The 13,527-nt window shown below is 39.2% G+C and overlaps 1 protein-coding gene across 1 annotated transcript; it reads right to left on the bottom strand.

Annotated features, from left to right (window-relative positions):
* Positions 1 to 3,592: 3,592 nt before the first annotated feature.
* Positions 3,593 to 13,527, bottom strand: RBM22 (RNA binding motif protein 22). The gene is made up of 11 exons (XM_083356579.1): positions 13,414 to 13,527; positions 12,840 to 12,893; positions 12,278 to 12,307; positions 11,477 to 11,609; positions 9,096 to 9,196; positions 8,566 to 8,738; positions 7,743 to 7,943; positions 6,887 to 7,051; positions 6,656 to 6,744; positions 5,674 to 5,808; positions 3,593 to 4,659 (listed from the first exon to the last, which is right to left on the bottom strand). Exons 1-11 carry the CDS (start codon positions 13,465 to 13,467, stop codon positions 4,529 to 4,531), a joined length of 1,266 nt encoding a protein of 421 aa, XP_083212705.1. The 5' UTR covers positions 13,468 to 13,527; the 3' UTR covers positions 3,593 to 4,528.

Below are 13,527 nucleotides of genomic sequence, written 5' to 3'. Positions count from 1 at the left end.
CACTCGTGACCTCCCGTTTGGACTACTGCAATGCTCTCTACATGGGGCTGCCCTTGAGGACTACTCGGAGGCTCCAGCTGGTGCAGAATGCAGCCGCGCGAATGGTGGTGGGAGTTTCCCGATACTCCCATGTAACACCTCTACTCCGTGAGCTGCATTGGCTTCCAGTTGTCCTCCGGGTAAGATTCAAGGTGCTGGTTATGACCTATAAAGCCCTAAATGGCATGGGTCCGGGTTACTTATGGGAACATCTGCTGCCGGCACCAACTTCCCTTCGTCCAGTGCGCTCCCACAGAGAGGGCCTCCTTAGGGTGCCGTCAGTGAAAGAGTGTCAACTGTTGGCCCCCAGGGAGAGGGCATTCTCGGTGGGCGCACCAGACCTGTGGAACCGTTTACCGGTGGAGCTCCGGACGGCTCCCAACCTTCGCTCCTTCCAACGTGACCTAAAAACATATTTATTTGAACAAGCCGGCCTGGTCTGATGGGTTTAGGGGTATTTTAACATTTTGTAATTTATTAAATTGGGCTATTGTATTTAATATTTTTTAATTTTTTATATATTGTATTTTATTGTATCGCCCTGTACATCGCCCTGAGTCCTTCGGGAGAAGGGCGGTATAAAAATTAAATAAAATAAATAAATAAATAAATAAATAAATAAATAAATTGTAACCTCTCACACTCATGGGACTCTTGTGGCACTTTACATGTCGAAGGTGCTTTGTTGTTGTTAGCTGCAAAGTCGTGTCCGACCCATCGCAACCCCATGGACAACCTTCCTCCAGGCCTTCCTGTCCTCTACCATCTTCTGGAGTCCATTTAGGCTCACGCCTACTGCTTCAGTGACTCCATCCAGCCACCTCATTCTCTGTTGTCCCCTTCTTCTCTTGCCCTCAACCTTTCCCAGCATTAGGCTTTTCTCCAGTGAGTCCTTCCTTCTCATTAGGTGGCCAAAGTATTTATTTTTATTTTATTTTTTTATTTTAATTCCATTTATATCCTGCCCTTCTCTGAAGACTCAGGGCGGCTTACAAGCTTAGCAGTAGCCTTCATTCTATGTATATGCCTGCTTATTAGGACTTTCACACACACCCCAAGCGGCATTATTACAAAGTCAGCTTAATTGCCCCCAACAATCTGGATCCTCATTTTACCTACCTTGGAAGGATGGAAGGCTGAGTCAACCTTGAGCCTGGTGGGATGCGAACCTGCACTAATTGCAGGCAGCCGGTGTTACTTAAGGAGGCATTAGCCCACTGCTCCACCAAGGCTCTATTTGAGTTTCAACTTCAGGATCTGGCCTTCTAAAGAGCAGTCAGGGTTGATCTCCTCTAGGACTGACCGGTTTGATCGCCTTGTAGTCCAAGGGACTTGCAGGAGTCTTCTCCAGCACCATAATTCAAAGGCCTCAATTCTTTGGCACTCAGCCTTTGTTATGGTCCAACTTTCACAGCCATACATTGCAACTGGGAAGACCATAGCCTTGACTATACACACTTTTGTTGACAGGGTGATGTCTCTGCTTTTTAGTGTGCTGTCTAGATTTGCCATGGCTTTCCTCCCCAGGAGCGTCTTTTAATTTCTTGGCTGCAGTCCCCATCTGCGGTGATCTTGGAGCCCAGGAAAATAAAATCTGTCACTACCTCCATTTCTTCCCCATCTATTTGCCAGGAATTGAGAGGGCCAGATGCCATGATCTTGGTTTTCTTAATGTTTAGTTTCAACCCAACTTTTGCACTCTCCTTCTTTACTTGTAACAAGAGGCTCTTTAGTTCCTCTTCACTTTCTGCCATTAGAGTGGTATCATCTGCATATCTTAGATTGTTGATATTTCTCCTGGCAATCTTAATTCCAACTTTTGATTCATCTAGCCCTGCCTTTCTCATGATGTGCTCTGCATAGAAGTTAAATAGGCAGGGCGACAGTATATAACAGAGTAACCTTTTTCGTAATTATGTAATTCAGATGGGTTATCAAATGCAGTGATTCAATACTGCTCTGTATTCCAGGCAGATGCTTGGACACACTTGCCTAACCACTGTTATATTTAGATTATAAACTTTGGTTTTAATATTCTGCTTTCTTAAATCTATTGCTGTAGGTTGTTCATGGATATTAAATACTGTGGTTCTTAAGTAATGTAAAAGTCACGTTCAGCAGTATCTACTGGAGGTTTTGGGATAGTGGTGGGGGAGGGGAGGCAGGACTTTTTTTAAAAAAAAAAAGCAAAGCAGCAAGAGCAGCATCACATTGCTTCTTCCTTTTTGTCCGCGCAACAGTAGGACTAGTGTCACAATATCACTTCTGCTATCACGCTTTATTGACATCCCCCTTTTTCCAGACAAAACTGGAAAAGCAGTCTGATATGAGGCATGCCTAAGTTCAGGTATAGCATTTTAATATTGGTTCTTGAGCTATGTTTAATTATTAAAAATGGCTGGGGGAAAATGTCAATATTTTATGCAGTTCATTTCTGAATTGTCGATGTTCATCCCCTTTATAAAGTCTGGAAATTGAAATTGCCTGGGTAAGAACATGAGCATTATAACCCTACAGTTTGGGTTCCAGCTATGTCAACAGGCCTAAAAGTCAAAATGCATGGTGGGATAGGTTTATTACTGTCTTTCCAACAGTCTGGATTATGAAGCAAACATTGAAGAGTATATCTTCATTTTGGAGAGCTGCAATTATGCAACTGTGGTCATTTCTCACCTGGACTACTGCAACGCACTCTGTAAGGGGCCATCCTTGAAGTCCATTCCAAAGCTTCAGCTGATGCAAAGTGCGGTAGTGAAAGCAGTCTTGGCCCCCCCGAAAGATGACCCCTATTACACCTCTGCTCTGCAAACTTCACTGTCGACCAATGTTTTTCCGAATGCAGTTCAGTGTTATTACCTTGAAAGCCCTTAACGGCATAGGTTCAGGCCATCTGATGAACTGCTTTGTCCAGCTAGGACAAGCCTATCCTACTCTTGCTGGCAAACAGGGACTACTTTGGATTGTTAGTCAACTCCGACTATCAAGAGCCAGAACAGCCTCTGCTGCAACACCTGCCTTCAAAACATCTTACTTTTTTAAGTAAGATTCCTCCCCCTCTCCCCGATCCTTCCACAAGAGCCTGAAGACCTGGCTATGCCGGTTGGCCTGGGTACCAAATGGGGGGGGAGTTCCATAGTGGAGGTGGACTCCACCTCCCTCCCCTTGGTCTCTGTTCTCCATCCATCTTTTTGGTTACCATGGATCGACATCAGCAAGTCTTGCAGGCCCAATTGGCAAAAGAAAGCTCAGGACCGTATGGGTTGGAAACATGCAGACGAGGTAGGGGTGGGGTTCAGCCAGTTCGCACCACTTCGGCAGAACCGGTAGCTAATTATTTGTTGTCCAGGCCCAGAATGGACTTCCAGAAGCGGCATCCACACAGAGAACCGGTTGTTCGTATATTTGAATCCCACCACTGGGACGAAGCCTCCATCCGGCATCATGGCTAGCATGATGACAATTCTCGTTGTGTGCCTTCTTTTATTGTTCTATTTTACTTCTGTTTACACTCCTTTCATTTTCTTCCTTTTTATTAAGTCACATAGTTACCCCATGGCAAGACAGGCAGAAAATTAATTTAACAAATAAACAAACTAAAGGCTAGGTTCAAACATCACTGAGAAAACCAATTAGGAATATTTTGTTTAAAAAAATAACGAAATTTGAGAATAGGTAAAAAATACGATTTTCTTTACTAAAGACACGTTACAGACCAAGGACAAAGAAAGATGGTGCAAAGTAAATAATGAAACACATTATCTAAAACAACCATCAATAATCAAGAACTAGATTAAGGAATAAACCAGACAAGCTAGGGTAGCAAATGAAGGCCGTGGAGCTTTTACTTCAGGTCGTTTTCCTCTGTAACAAGAGGATTAGCAAGCATGCAGAACTGCCGTCTCAACACTTTGATAGCATGTATTACAGCCAGGATCATGAATGACAGAAACAGCTTTGATACAAAGTGGCACACCATCTGCATGATCTTCAAAGGAGTCTGCTGAGGCCTTCTACTTTATGCCAGTCTAGCTCGGTGCAAGGAGGAATCTGGAGCTAATTTCAACAGTGATAAGAGTAACTGAGCTGTGAAGGTGGGTCCTAGACCTGAACAGGCCTGGGTCAATTCCACTGTTAACTGACTGGCAGTAAGCAGACTTAAAATAACAATAAGCCAAAAGACTTATCAAAGGTGTGCAAAATGGAATTTATGGTGCTTGTAACTCTAGCAAAATTTGTTTTGTTTTTTTTTAAAAAGTTCATAGCTATGCTTCTTCTGCTTTTTTTTTTAACACAAACCACCCTTTCCTCCCCCCCCCCAATTAAGAATTTTGGTTATTATACAGGGGATCAGTTTTTGTTGCTGTGAAACACAATAAAATTAAATCTGTGCCGAGTGCACAGAAACAAGGGCGATTTATTGTAACTGTATGTCATATGCCACAAATTTAAATGTCTTGTCCAAAGAAAAATAAGAAAGGAGTCAGTGGGGTTAAGGATTGCTGTGTTTTCCTGCATGTGCACCCATTCTTTGAGGATCTTGAGAAGGATAATGTATGGGGCCTGGAGCCCTCATAAAAGGAGGTGGAGGTCCCATTGCATGAAACATGTGTGGCCCAAATCCTGCAGGATAAAAAGAAAAAAAGATTATGGACAATTCATCTCCCAATATAAAAGCAAGATGTTTTGCAAATAAAGGCGAGACTTAACAGCTCCTCTGGAACGTGCTGAAATAATTGGATTTTGAGCCTTAATATTTTTATTTACCCTTAATATATTTTGATTTAGCTGCCGTTAGTTAGCTGCATTTTTGCTTTTAGTTTTATCATATTTCAAGTGCATGTTGCCTGGAGGTTTTTGCATGATTTATAATTCAAAAATTCAAAACAAAATTCTTTTCAAAACAAAGCATCGCGAATGTATTTTTAAAAAAGAATTATGGTGACAATTATATATGGGTAATCCTCGACTTACGACCACAACTGAACCCAAAATTTCTGTTGTTAAGCGCAACATTTGTTAAGTGAGTTTTGCCCCATTTTATGACCTTGCCATAGTTAAATGAATCACTGCACTTTTTAAGTTAGTAACATGTTTGTAAAGTGAATCCAGCTTTCCCACTGACTCTGCCTGTCAGGTGACAAAAAGGTGATCACATGACCCCGGGACACTGCAACCGTCACAAACACATACCAGTTGCCAAGCATCTGAATCTTGACCACATGACCCTGGGGATGCTACAACTGTCGTGTGAAAAATAGTCACAAATCACTTTTTTCAGTGCCGCACGTTTGAACGGTCCCTAAACGAATGGTTGTAGGTCAAGAACTACCTGTATAGATTTATACACTGAACCAAGGATTTGGTTTTTTACAATCAATCTGAAAATCTTCTAGCCAAAAAATAATTTAGACCCAACTATTTTCTTATCCCCTGGGTTTGTTTCGCAAAGGCTAGAAATGAAGAAAGCAAAAAATGCTGCTGAAATAGCAGGAGGGTGTTTTTTTTTAAGTGACATTCCTGTCCCCCACTCTTTGCAAGTTTCTGAAGATGCTCAGGCAACGGAATATGCTCCTCCGTTCGTTCAAAGAACGGTACTCAAGCAACTGTTTCTCCAGGGTCAGAAGTAATAATTACCTGGGGGTGGGGGTGGCGCGATGCCAGGAGGCGGCGGGAGGGCAATGTTTACAACAGCTGGAGGGCCACTGGGAGGTAGATTGAAATAGTTTGCAGAAGCCGCTTCCTCTTCTGCTGCAGGAGGAGGTGGAAGAGCTGCAGGGCATAACATTTCGGTTGTTAAAACTTTTTCCAGCGACCTCAGTAGCCACACGTCTGAACAATTTAGGTCAAGAAAGTATCACTTACACCTGTTTTCACAACAGTGTCTTCATTCCAATAGAAGAGAATAGTTATAAGCTCAGGGTGGAGCTGTGGAACTATTCCTAGTCCCTGAATCTTGGTTGCTTGCAGATGTTTCGATACTCTACTACTATGTAGCATCATCAGTGTGAGTCAATGTGGGGTTTCCTGTCGGTTTATAAGTAGTAGTTTGCCCTGCCAGCAAACCTCACACTGACAGTGATGATGCTATTTAGTTGTATAAAGGAATATCTGCAAACAAACATCCAATCTCAGAGAACATCAAAACCTCACAACATCTTCATTATTTAGCAGAGATCCAACACGGATTAGGAGATGGAAAGGCACTGCACTCTAGCAGTACAGTCACTCTCTCATCCCAGACTGCTTCACAGACCTGTTGTTATGAAAAGCCCATATTTGTAATAAACAACCAATATCTCTTGAAAAGTTTCAGAACCACTAAAATAAATAAAAAATATTGACGTATGAAAAGCCCTCGAATCTAACCCTAGCTCTTTACACCTTTCCAAGAACTAGAACAATAGGCTTCAAATATCAATCCAGGCCTTCCTTCACAGACTTGTTCTAATTCTTTATTCAATTTATAATTAAACAGAACTCAAGAAGTTCTACTTCAGTCCCTTTCGAGGACATAATTGCCTTCGAAGGTTAGACCAAGAAAAACAAATACGTCCTGCATTTCCCTTGGCTAAGGCTGTCATGATGGTTTTGGCAGAAGACAACTGCCTTGCCTTACCTCCAGGCAGACCAGGAACTGGTTCCAATTTTAGACCAGATTCTGTAGTCCCTTCTCGTTCCTTCTCTTTCCCCCTCGCTGCTTGAGATCTGAGATCCAGGAAAAGATGCCATACTTAGGATCGATTGTTAAATTAAGACATACTTAACTTCAAAGTTAAGAACTGTACTGGAGAAAAGAGTGGAACAAAAATGTATATTGCTTTCCCTTTTTTTTCCCTTGACTACTTACCTGCCCCACTTCACATTAAGCCTGCGGCCATTCACAATGAGTTTGTTGAAGGATTTTTCTGCTGCTACTTCAGCGGCTTGTCGGGTAGCAAATTGGATAAATGCACACTGCTGCCTCTGGACCACTGTTATTGTCCGAATCTCACCAAACTGATAGAAGTGATTCCTGAAGAGGAAACATTCTGACACTGTAACACACGGTCTCACACACACCTACGTCACACCAAACTGAACTGGTTTTATAGCCAGTGAAGGAAGTTTGCCTCTAAACAGTTCACCAATTAATTATATATTTGAATGCTATTTGAAATTCTAAAAAAATCTTCAATCTGAAACAATTCGTAAGAGCCCTTGTTGCTATAAATATGTGTATATATAGTACAATAATTTATAATTTGCCAATACTGCCCAAGAATCATTAGTAAACAGAATAGTAAGATGCTGACATAACTTTAACTGCTATCTTATTTAAAAAGACTTAATTTGGCATCCCTACTCATTGCCACTCTTGGCTTGTATTATTCGTGAACAAGACGACACTGAAAAATGAGAAACATCTTCTCAAAAAACAACATTTTATAATGACTCAGAGATGTGCCAGTTTATTACATGGAAAAAAATCAAGGGTGGGATATAGAATTTCTTGCATCAGTTCAAGCATGAGAATGCCATTAAAAATTTAATAGCTATCAAATGTACATAAAGGCTAAAAATAAAGCCTTGAGAAGCAAATTGTGCATGCTGATATCTATTACTGCCCATACACTTTTGACTGAACCTGGAAGAACCACTTGACAATCTCAAGTAAACAGTTATAAATAACACTAACAAGAAAGGAGGCAACAACAGGGACATACCTAAGGTCAGACTCAGTGATAGTATCGCCCAGACCTCCGACATACAGTGTGGTAATTGTCTTGTCATCAGGGGGGTCCAGACGAGGCATTGTAGAAGCTCGCTTGAGGAGCTTGTCAGCCACAGGATCATTTATACCATAGTAGCGATCTTTAATGTTCTGATCTGCAAGAGGATCATCTGGATCTGTAGGTTTTTCGTGTCTAAAGGTTCAGAAGCAATATTGTATGATATGTTGTTAAAAGTGGCTAAATTCGTTTGATTCATCGAGCCTTCTAAACCGTGGCCCTAATTTGGCAACATAACATCCAGAGAACTTAAAAAGGAAGCTAGATTATTAGGTGTGGTGAGATCCTGCAAGTATTGGAAATTCTTAAAAAAGCACCATTGCTGCAATTTTACGAGTTTCTCAATCATCAGAATCAATGTCTTAGTAAGTATTATCTAAGAATTATAACTACTGTCTCAACAGTAATAGCAGAGACCAAGTGGAATGATTATGTTGTTGCCACCGGAGCAAGGAAACCCAGATTCTACCAGACCCTTAGCCGACAGTCACTTTTGCAATAGATTGTTGTGAGTGAAAAATAAAAAAGGAACGTTTCCTCGAAGTGCTAAATGAATAAGAGAATAGAAATCCAATAAACAATGCTTTAATTTTGATATGTCTTGGTTTGTTGATGCATATGCATTATTTGGGGAGTAACTGCCTGAACTTTTGAGCCCTTTCCTTCCATATCCATCCATCCATCCATCCAATTTTGCCACCCACTTGCCAGGCAACTTAAAATTATAAAATTAATAAACTTCCACTCTTAGTTATACCTGTAAGGACACTCTTCTCCCCTTTTACATTCTCCTTTCACCCAGAATGAACAAATATGAGGGCGGTTGCGCTTATAGTAAGGGGTGGTCCGAGCCAATTTTAGCAGCATGTCACTGGTAGACGTTGCCTTTCCAAGAGCACCAACAGGTCGAGTGCCATCAGAATTCATGATCTAGAAAAGCAGACAGATAGGGGTGGTTATTTTTTTCATTAAATTTATATTTATTTATTTTATTTTATTACATTTATATACCGCCCTTTCCCGGAGGACTCAGGGCGGTTTACAGGGAATTAAAAACCAAAAATACAAAAGTTAAAAACCAAGTTTAAAAAAGATTTAATTTATCCCTGTACAAATAAAACCCCAATTAAAATAAATTAATCCTCAGCCTGGGCCAGAGAGCTCGAAGAGCCAGGTCTTCAGGCCACTCATCTCATGGTTCGAAGGGTATATAGTAATACCAAGAAATTTCATGTCCAAATATTGGGCTCATTTAATTTACACCACAAAAAAATAACATTTCTTCACCTCTCTTTCCATATTTTGGGTGTAATATTCTTTATTAACATCCGACTTGGGCATATCATCTTTAAGTGAGAGTCCAGCATCACGAACCTGAATAGGTAAACCTAATATTGAAGAACAAAACAGACAATTGATACAAAGCGAAAACAAAAGATATTTTTCCAAATAATAAATTTATCTCTTTCACTAAAGTTACATCATGACGCTCTTCATTCTCTAAATCTAGCCTATGTAATAATCAGACACCATAAATCCTGTCTAATCTGTAGCGTATAGTCATATTTTTAGTCCACTTTATTATATATTCTCTCATTCTTTTTCTATTTCAAATTTCACTAAGTTTATAGATTTCAGCAATTGCATGTTCACTGTTAGTACAAAATTCTATTTCAAAATCAGTCCCACAATGTTCAATACCATGAACTCTTTTATCTTTAAATCCTTCTGATAAATGTAAATAAGAGAACAGCTGGCAACTAGGACCATCTGCCACCAATTGTTTCCTTCATTTTATTTTGTATTCCCCTAAATAAAATTCTAATTTATAATATAGCCATTTTTGTTTGCCTTTTATTTCTCAACTATTTTTTTTTGTGTGCTGAGAGCCACAAAGGTGTTTTCAGACACAACCTGGATTTGTATCTATCCCGTATTATTAATATGGCCTATCTAACATAATTATTTCTAAAATCCACATGAACTTTGATTTTATTGTACCACAAATATCCATGTCACTCAAATCTCAGGTCCTGTAAAAAATCTACATTTTTAGCATTATAAGTGGTCTTCATTTAATGCTCACTCATTCAGCAACCAAACTTATGATGCTGAATGAGCATAGTTACAACTGGACCTCATATTAACAGCCGTCACAGAGTCTATGGTTACAGGATTGCAATTTGAGACTTCCCCTGCTGGCTTCCCAAGCATGGGGAATTTGGCAGAAAATTGGAAGTTGCACACATATGAAACCCTCACTTAAGATTAGTCCTCATTTAACAAAAGCAGCTGGGACTGCTGTCACTAAGTAGCACAGTCACATAATATTTCAACTTACAACTGGGTTACTTAACAATGGAGTTTTAGGTCCCAATTAGCATTGTTAAATGTGGAGTATCTATACTTGGATAACAGTCATCCATTTCCTTCATCCATTTTTTTGCAAAATTATTTCTCCCCTCTGAGACTTTTGAGATTTTATTCCATATAACTATATTCCAATTCTCTTTTAACTCGTGTTCAGCTATGTAATATCGTATGGGGGCCGTGCAGCACTTCAGGTTCAAAGATAAAAAAGATGTTAAAACATGGGTATAGTACAGGTAGTCCTTGACTTGCAAAAGTTTGTTTACTGACTGTTCGAAGTTATAACAGCACTGAAAAAAATTACTTATAACCATTTTTCACACTTATGACTGTTGCAGCATCCCCATGGTCATGTGATTTACATTCGCATGCTTGACAACTGACTCACATTTATGATTGCAGTGTCTCCTATCTTTTGCAACCTTCTGACAAGCAAAGTCAATGGGGACACCAGATTCACTTAACCTGTTACTAATTTAACAACAGCAATGTTTCACTTAACAAATGTGGCAAAAGTCGGTAAGGGGCAAAAGTCACTTAAAAAATTTCTCAGCAAGATAAATTTGGGACTTGTGGTCGTAAGTTGAGGACTACCTGTACATCATTCTGAAACACACATAAATTTTTTTTATTTTTTTATTTTTGGTGTCTTAATTTTAACTTGGTGTTTTAGAATTTTATTCTAATTGTTTTAACTTGGGCAATCATTTAATCTCTTTTTAATGTTTGTATTTAGTATTTTATTCTGCCCTGTGAACCGCCCTGAGTCCTCAGGGAGAAGGGCGGTATACAAATATTATTAAATTAAATTAAATTAAATTAAATATCTACAGTGTTAAGACAGAAATGTTTTAAGATATAATAACCATAAAAAGAATGGTCAAGCTTTAAAACAGAATTGATTTAACTGATCTACTATTACTACTCACACAGATGTCCCTAAAAATATTCAACCTAATCCGGACTCTCCACCATTTATTAGTGGGATGAAGCAGGGAGAAAAACATTAAAACTATCTTTTCTGATTTCACAGAGCTTCCAATATTGATTTAATCAAAACAGTGGAACATGGATTGACTTTTTGACCTAGTAATTTATATGACAAACCCTTCTTTATTTTCACTATTAAGCACTATCAGCAACATCTGCCATTTCAAGAAAGACTCATTTCTCAAAGCTGATACAGAACTTCAGATATGCAGACTCTGATCTCCCAGTAACAGGAGCTCATTGTGTACTGAAATAATAATGTGTTAATTTTGTACTCATTGATTTAATGTAAAATGATAACTACAAACCATATTCCAAGTCAAGAAGGCAAGTCTGACAAACATTCTTCAGCTTGCTGCACGTTTGGCACACTTCAGTCTTCTTAAAACGCATACGAACACCAGGGCACCAACGAAAAACTGTGAACGGCCTGGCACAGATCTGAAACAATTATTACATTAATCCTAACCAAAATCCACTTTAATGCATTTATTTAAAATATTTCTATTGTGCCTGTATTCTATACAAGTTTAGCTGGCTGACACACTTAACAGCCAAATAAATTCCTACATTAAGTCAGTATCTCAATTTAGGCATACACAGATATATCTAATTTTCCATTATTTATGTGCTATACTGTGGCCTGAAAGATCTGTTTTGAGAGATTCAGTCTTGTTGAAATAAAAAATAAGAGGTAAGCATTAAAGATTGTACCACTTTTCTTAAACAGAATGTATTATTCAAAAGTTGAGAGATTCTGGGTATGTTGCTCTGGTTTTTTATCACATACATATTCCACTGTCTAAAGTACCCTTGTGATTTAAATGTTTACCTTTACAACTAAGATACTTAGGTTTAAAGAAAAACAGCTAATTTATGTTTAGATAATGACACTAATAATTTGGATTTACACATCCAAGTTAATCCAATATATTCAGAGTTCTGTAATATTCTAAATTAAAGCAAATAATGTTAATTTAAGATAATGGCCAGGTTTATACAATTTCCTAAGGAACAGCGAAATTACCACAATTCACAGAACCCCAAGCTACTTCTTGTGTGCCATTCTTTACAATTACATAAGTTCTTGTTTCCAAAGGAAAGCGTACCTTGCATTCTTTTCCATATTTTTCTTTGGTCTAAAATATAGGAAGGAAAAAAACATTTTACAGCAGATAATTATCCCAAGACAATGTATTTCAAAAATCAAGATTTGCTTTTTCATCACTATCCAAGAAGCTCATATGTATTTTGTACATGACTTACATCTATCAGTTGGAAGAAGACAATGCATATCAGTCTCCAATCATTACTAAAATCAAAATAACATGCAAGAAATCTTCACTCTTCATCTTCCAAAAGAGTTCAGATATCATAGTCCTATCAGAAATCTATTTCTTGATCTCCAAGAAATTCCAGCATGCCATCCTCTTCAAAGTTAGAGCTATCTTTTAATGTACCCCAAAGGATACATATATAGACAAATAAATACCTTAATGTACTCAAAAAGGGTATTCACACATGGTGAGTATACAGATCTTTTGCCTTACTAAACATGTAGAACTATCAAATGAAACGTTTGCTTTAATCTTGACTATGCATCCAGCTAAATTAATGTTTTCCTTTTATCTTTACTGTGTGTTCAATATCATTCTGTCACAAACAACATACCATTCGGATATAGGGGTTTTCTCCAAGACAGGTCTGGCACAAAATAGGGAAATCCTACAGGAAAAAAAGTACAATTATTATTCCAAGACCCAAGATAATAGCACACCTCATCCCTACCCTATGGTACACCAACAGGGCTGTAGATTTAAAAAAAAGAAGAAAGAAAATGACACAACTCTTCCAACTCCACACATGGTTGAATTCCTACAGGATCACAAACTAAATGCTCTAAGCTTGCCTAAATTAAGAGAAAGGAAGCCACGCGCTTCATTCCTCCAGGAAAGCTGATCAAGGTACGTGGCCGCAACGGTCCCTCCGTGTGACCCCGGGAAGGAAGCTAGCCAGACTCCAAAGATCTCGGCTTCTCTATCCTGCCACAGGAAAAGCTCAGAGCAGGCAGCAGCCCCCGGCCTGGGCACGCTTCTCAACATCTCTTCCTAGAGCAAACGGAATCGAAGCCTCTTCGGCCACGAAGCGGGACGATGTCAACAGACCGCCCGATTCAAAAGCCACCTTCTCCCTCCTATCAAAGCCGGGCACCGAAACCTAAAGGACGACATTTTATTTTTTTTACCGCATCCTCCCAGTTCTGCCGATTATACGTGTTGGATCCCAAAGACGTCGCCATTTTATTGTGCTTAAAGTTGAAAGGAAAAAAAAAAGCGGGCCCGGAAGTAGACGCTCTGCA

Source organism: Vipera ursinii (genome assembly GCF_947247035.1).
Source record: "Vipera ursinii genome assembly, chromosome: 2".
Taxonomy (NCBI): Eukaryota; Metazoa; Chordata; class Lepidosauria; order Squamata; family Viperidae; genus Vipera; species Vipera ursinii.
The sequence above is the reverse complement of the archived record's forward strand: the minus strand, read 5'-3'. Positions and strand labels throughout refer to the sequence as shown.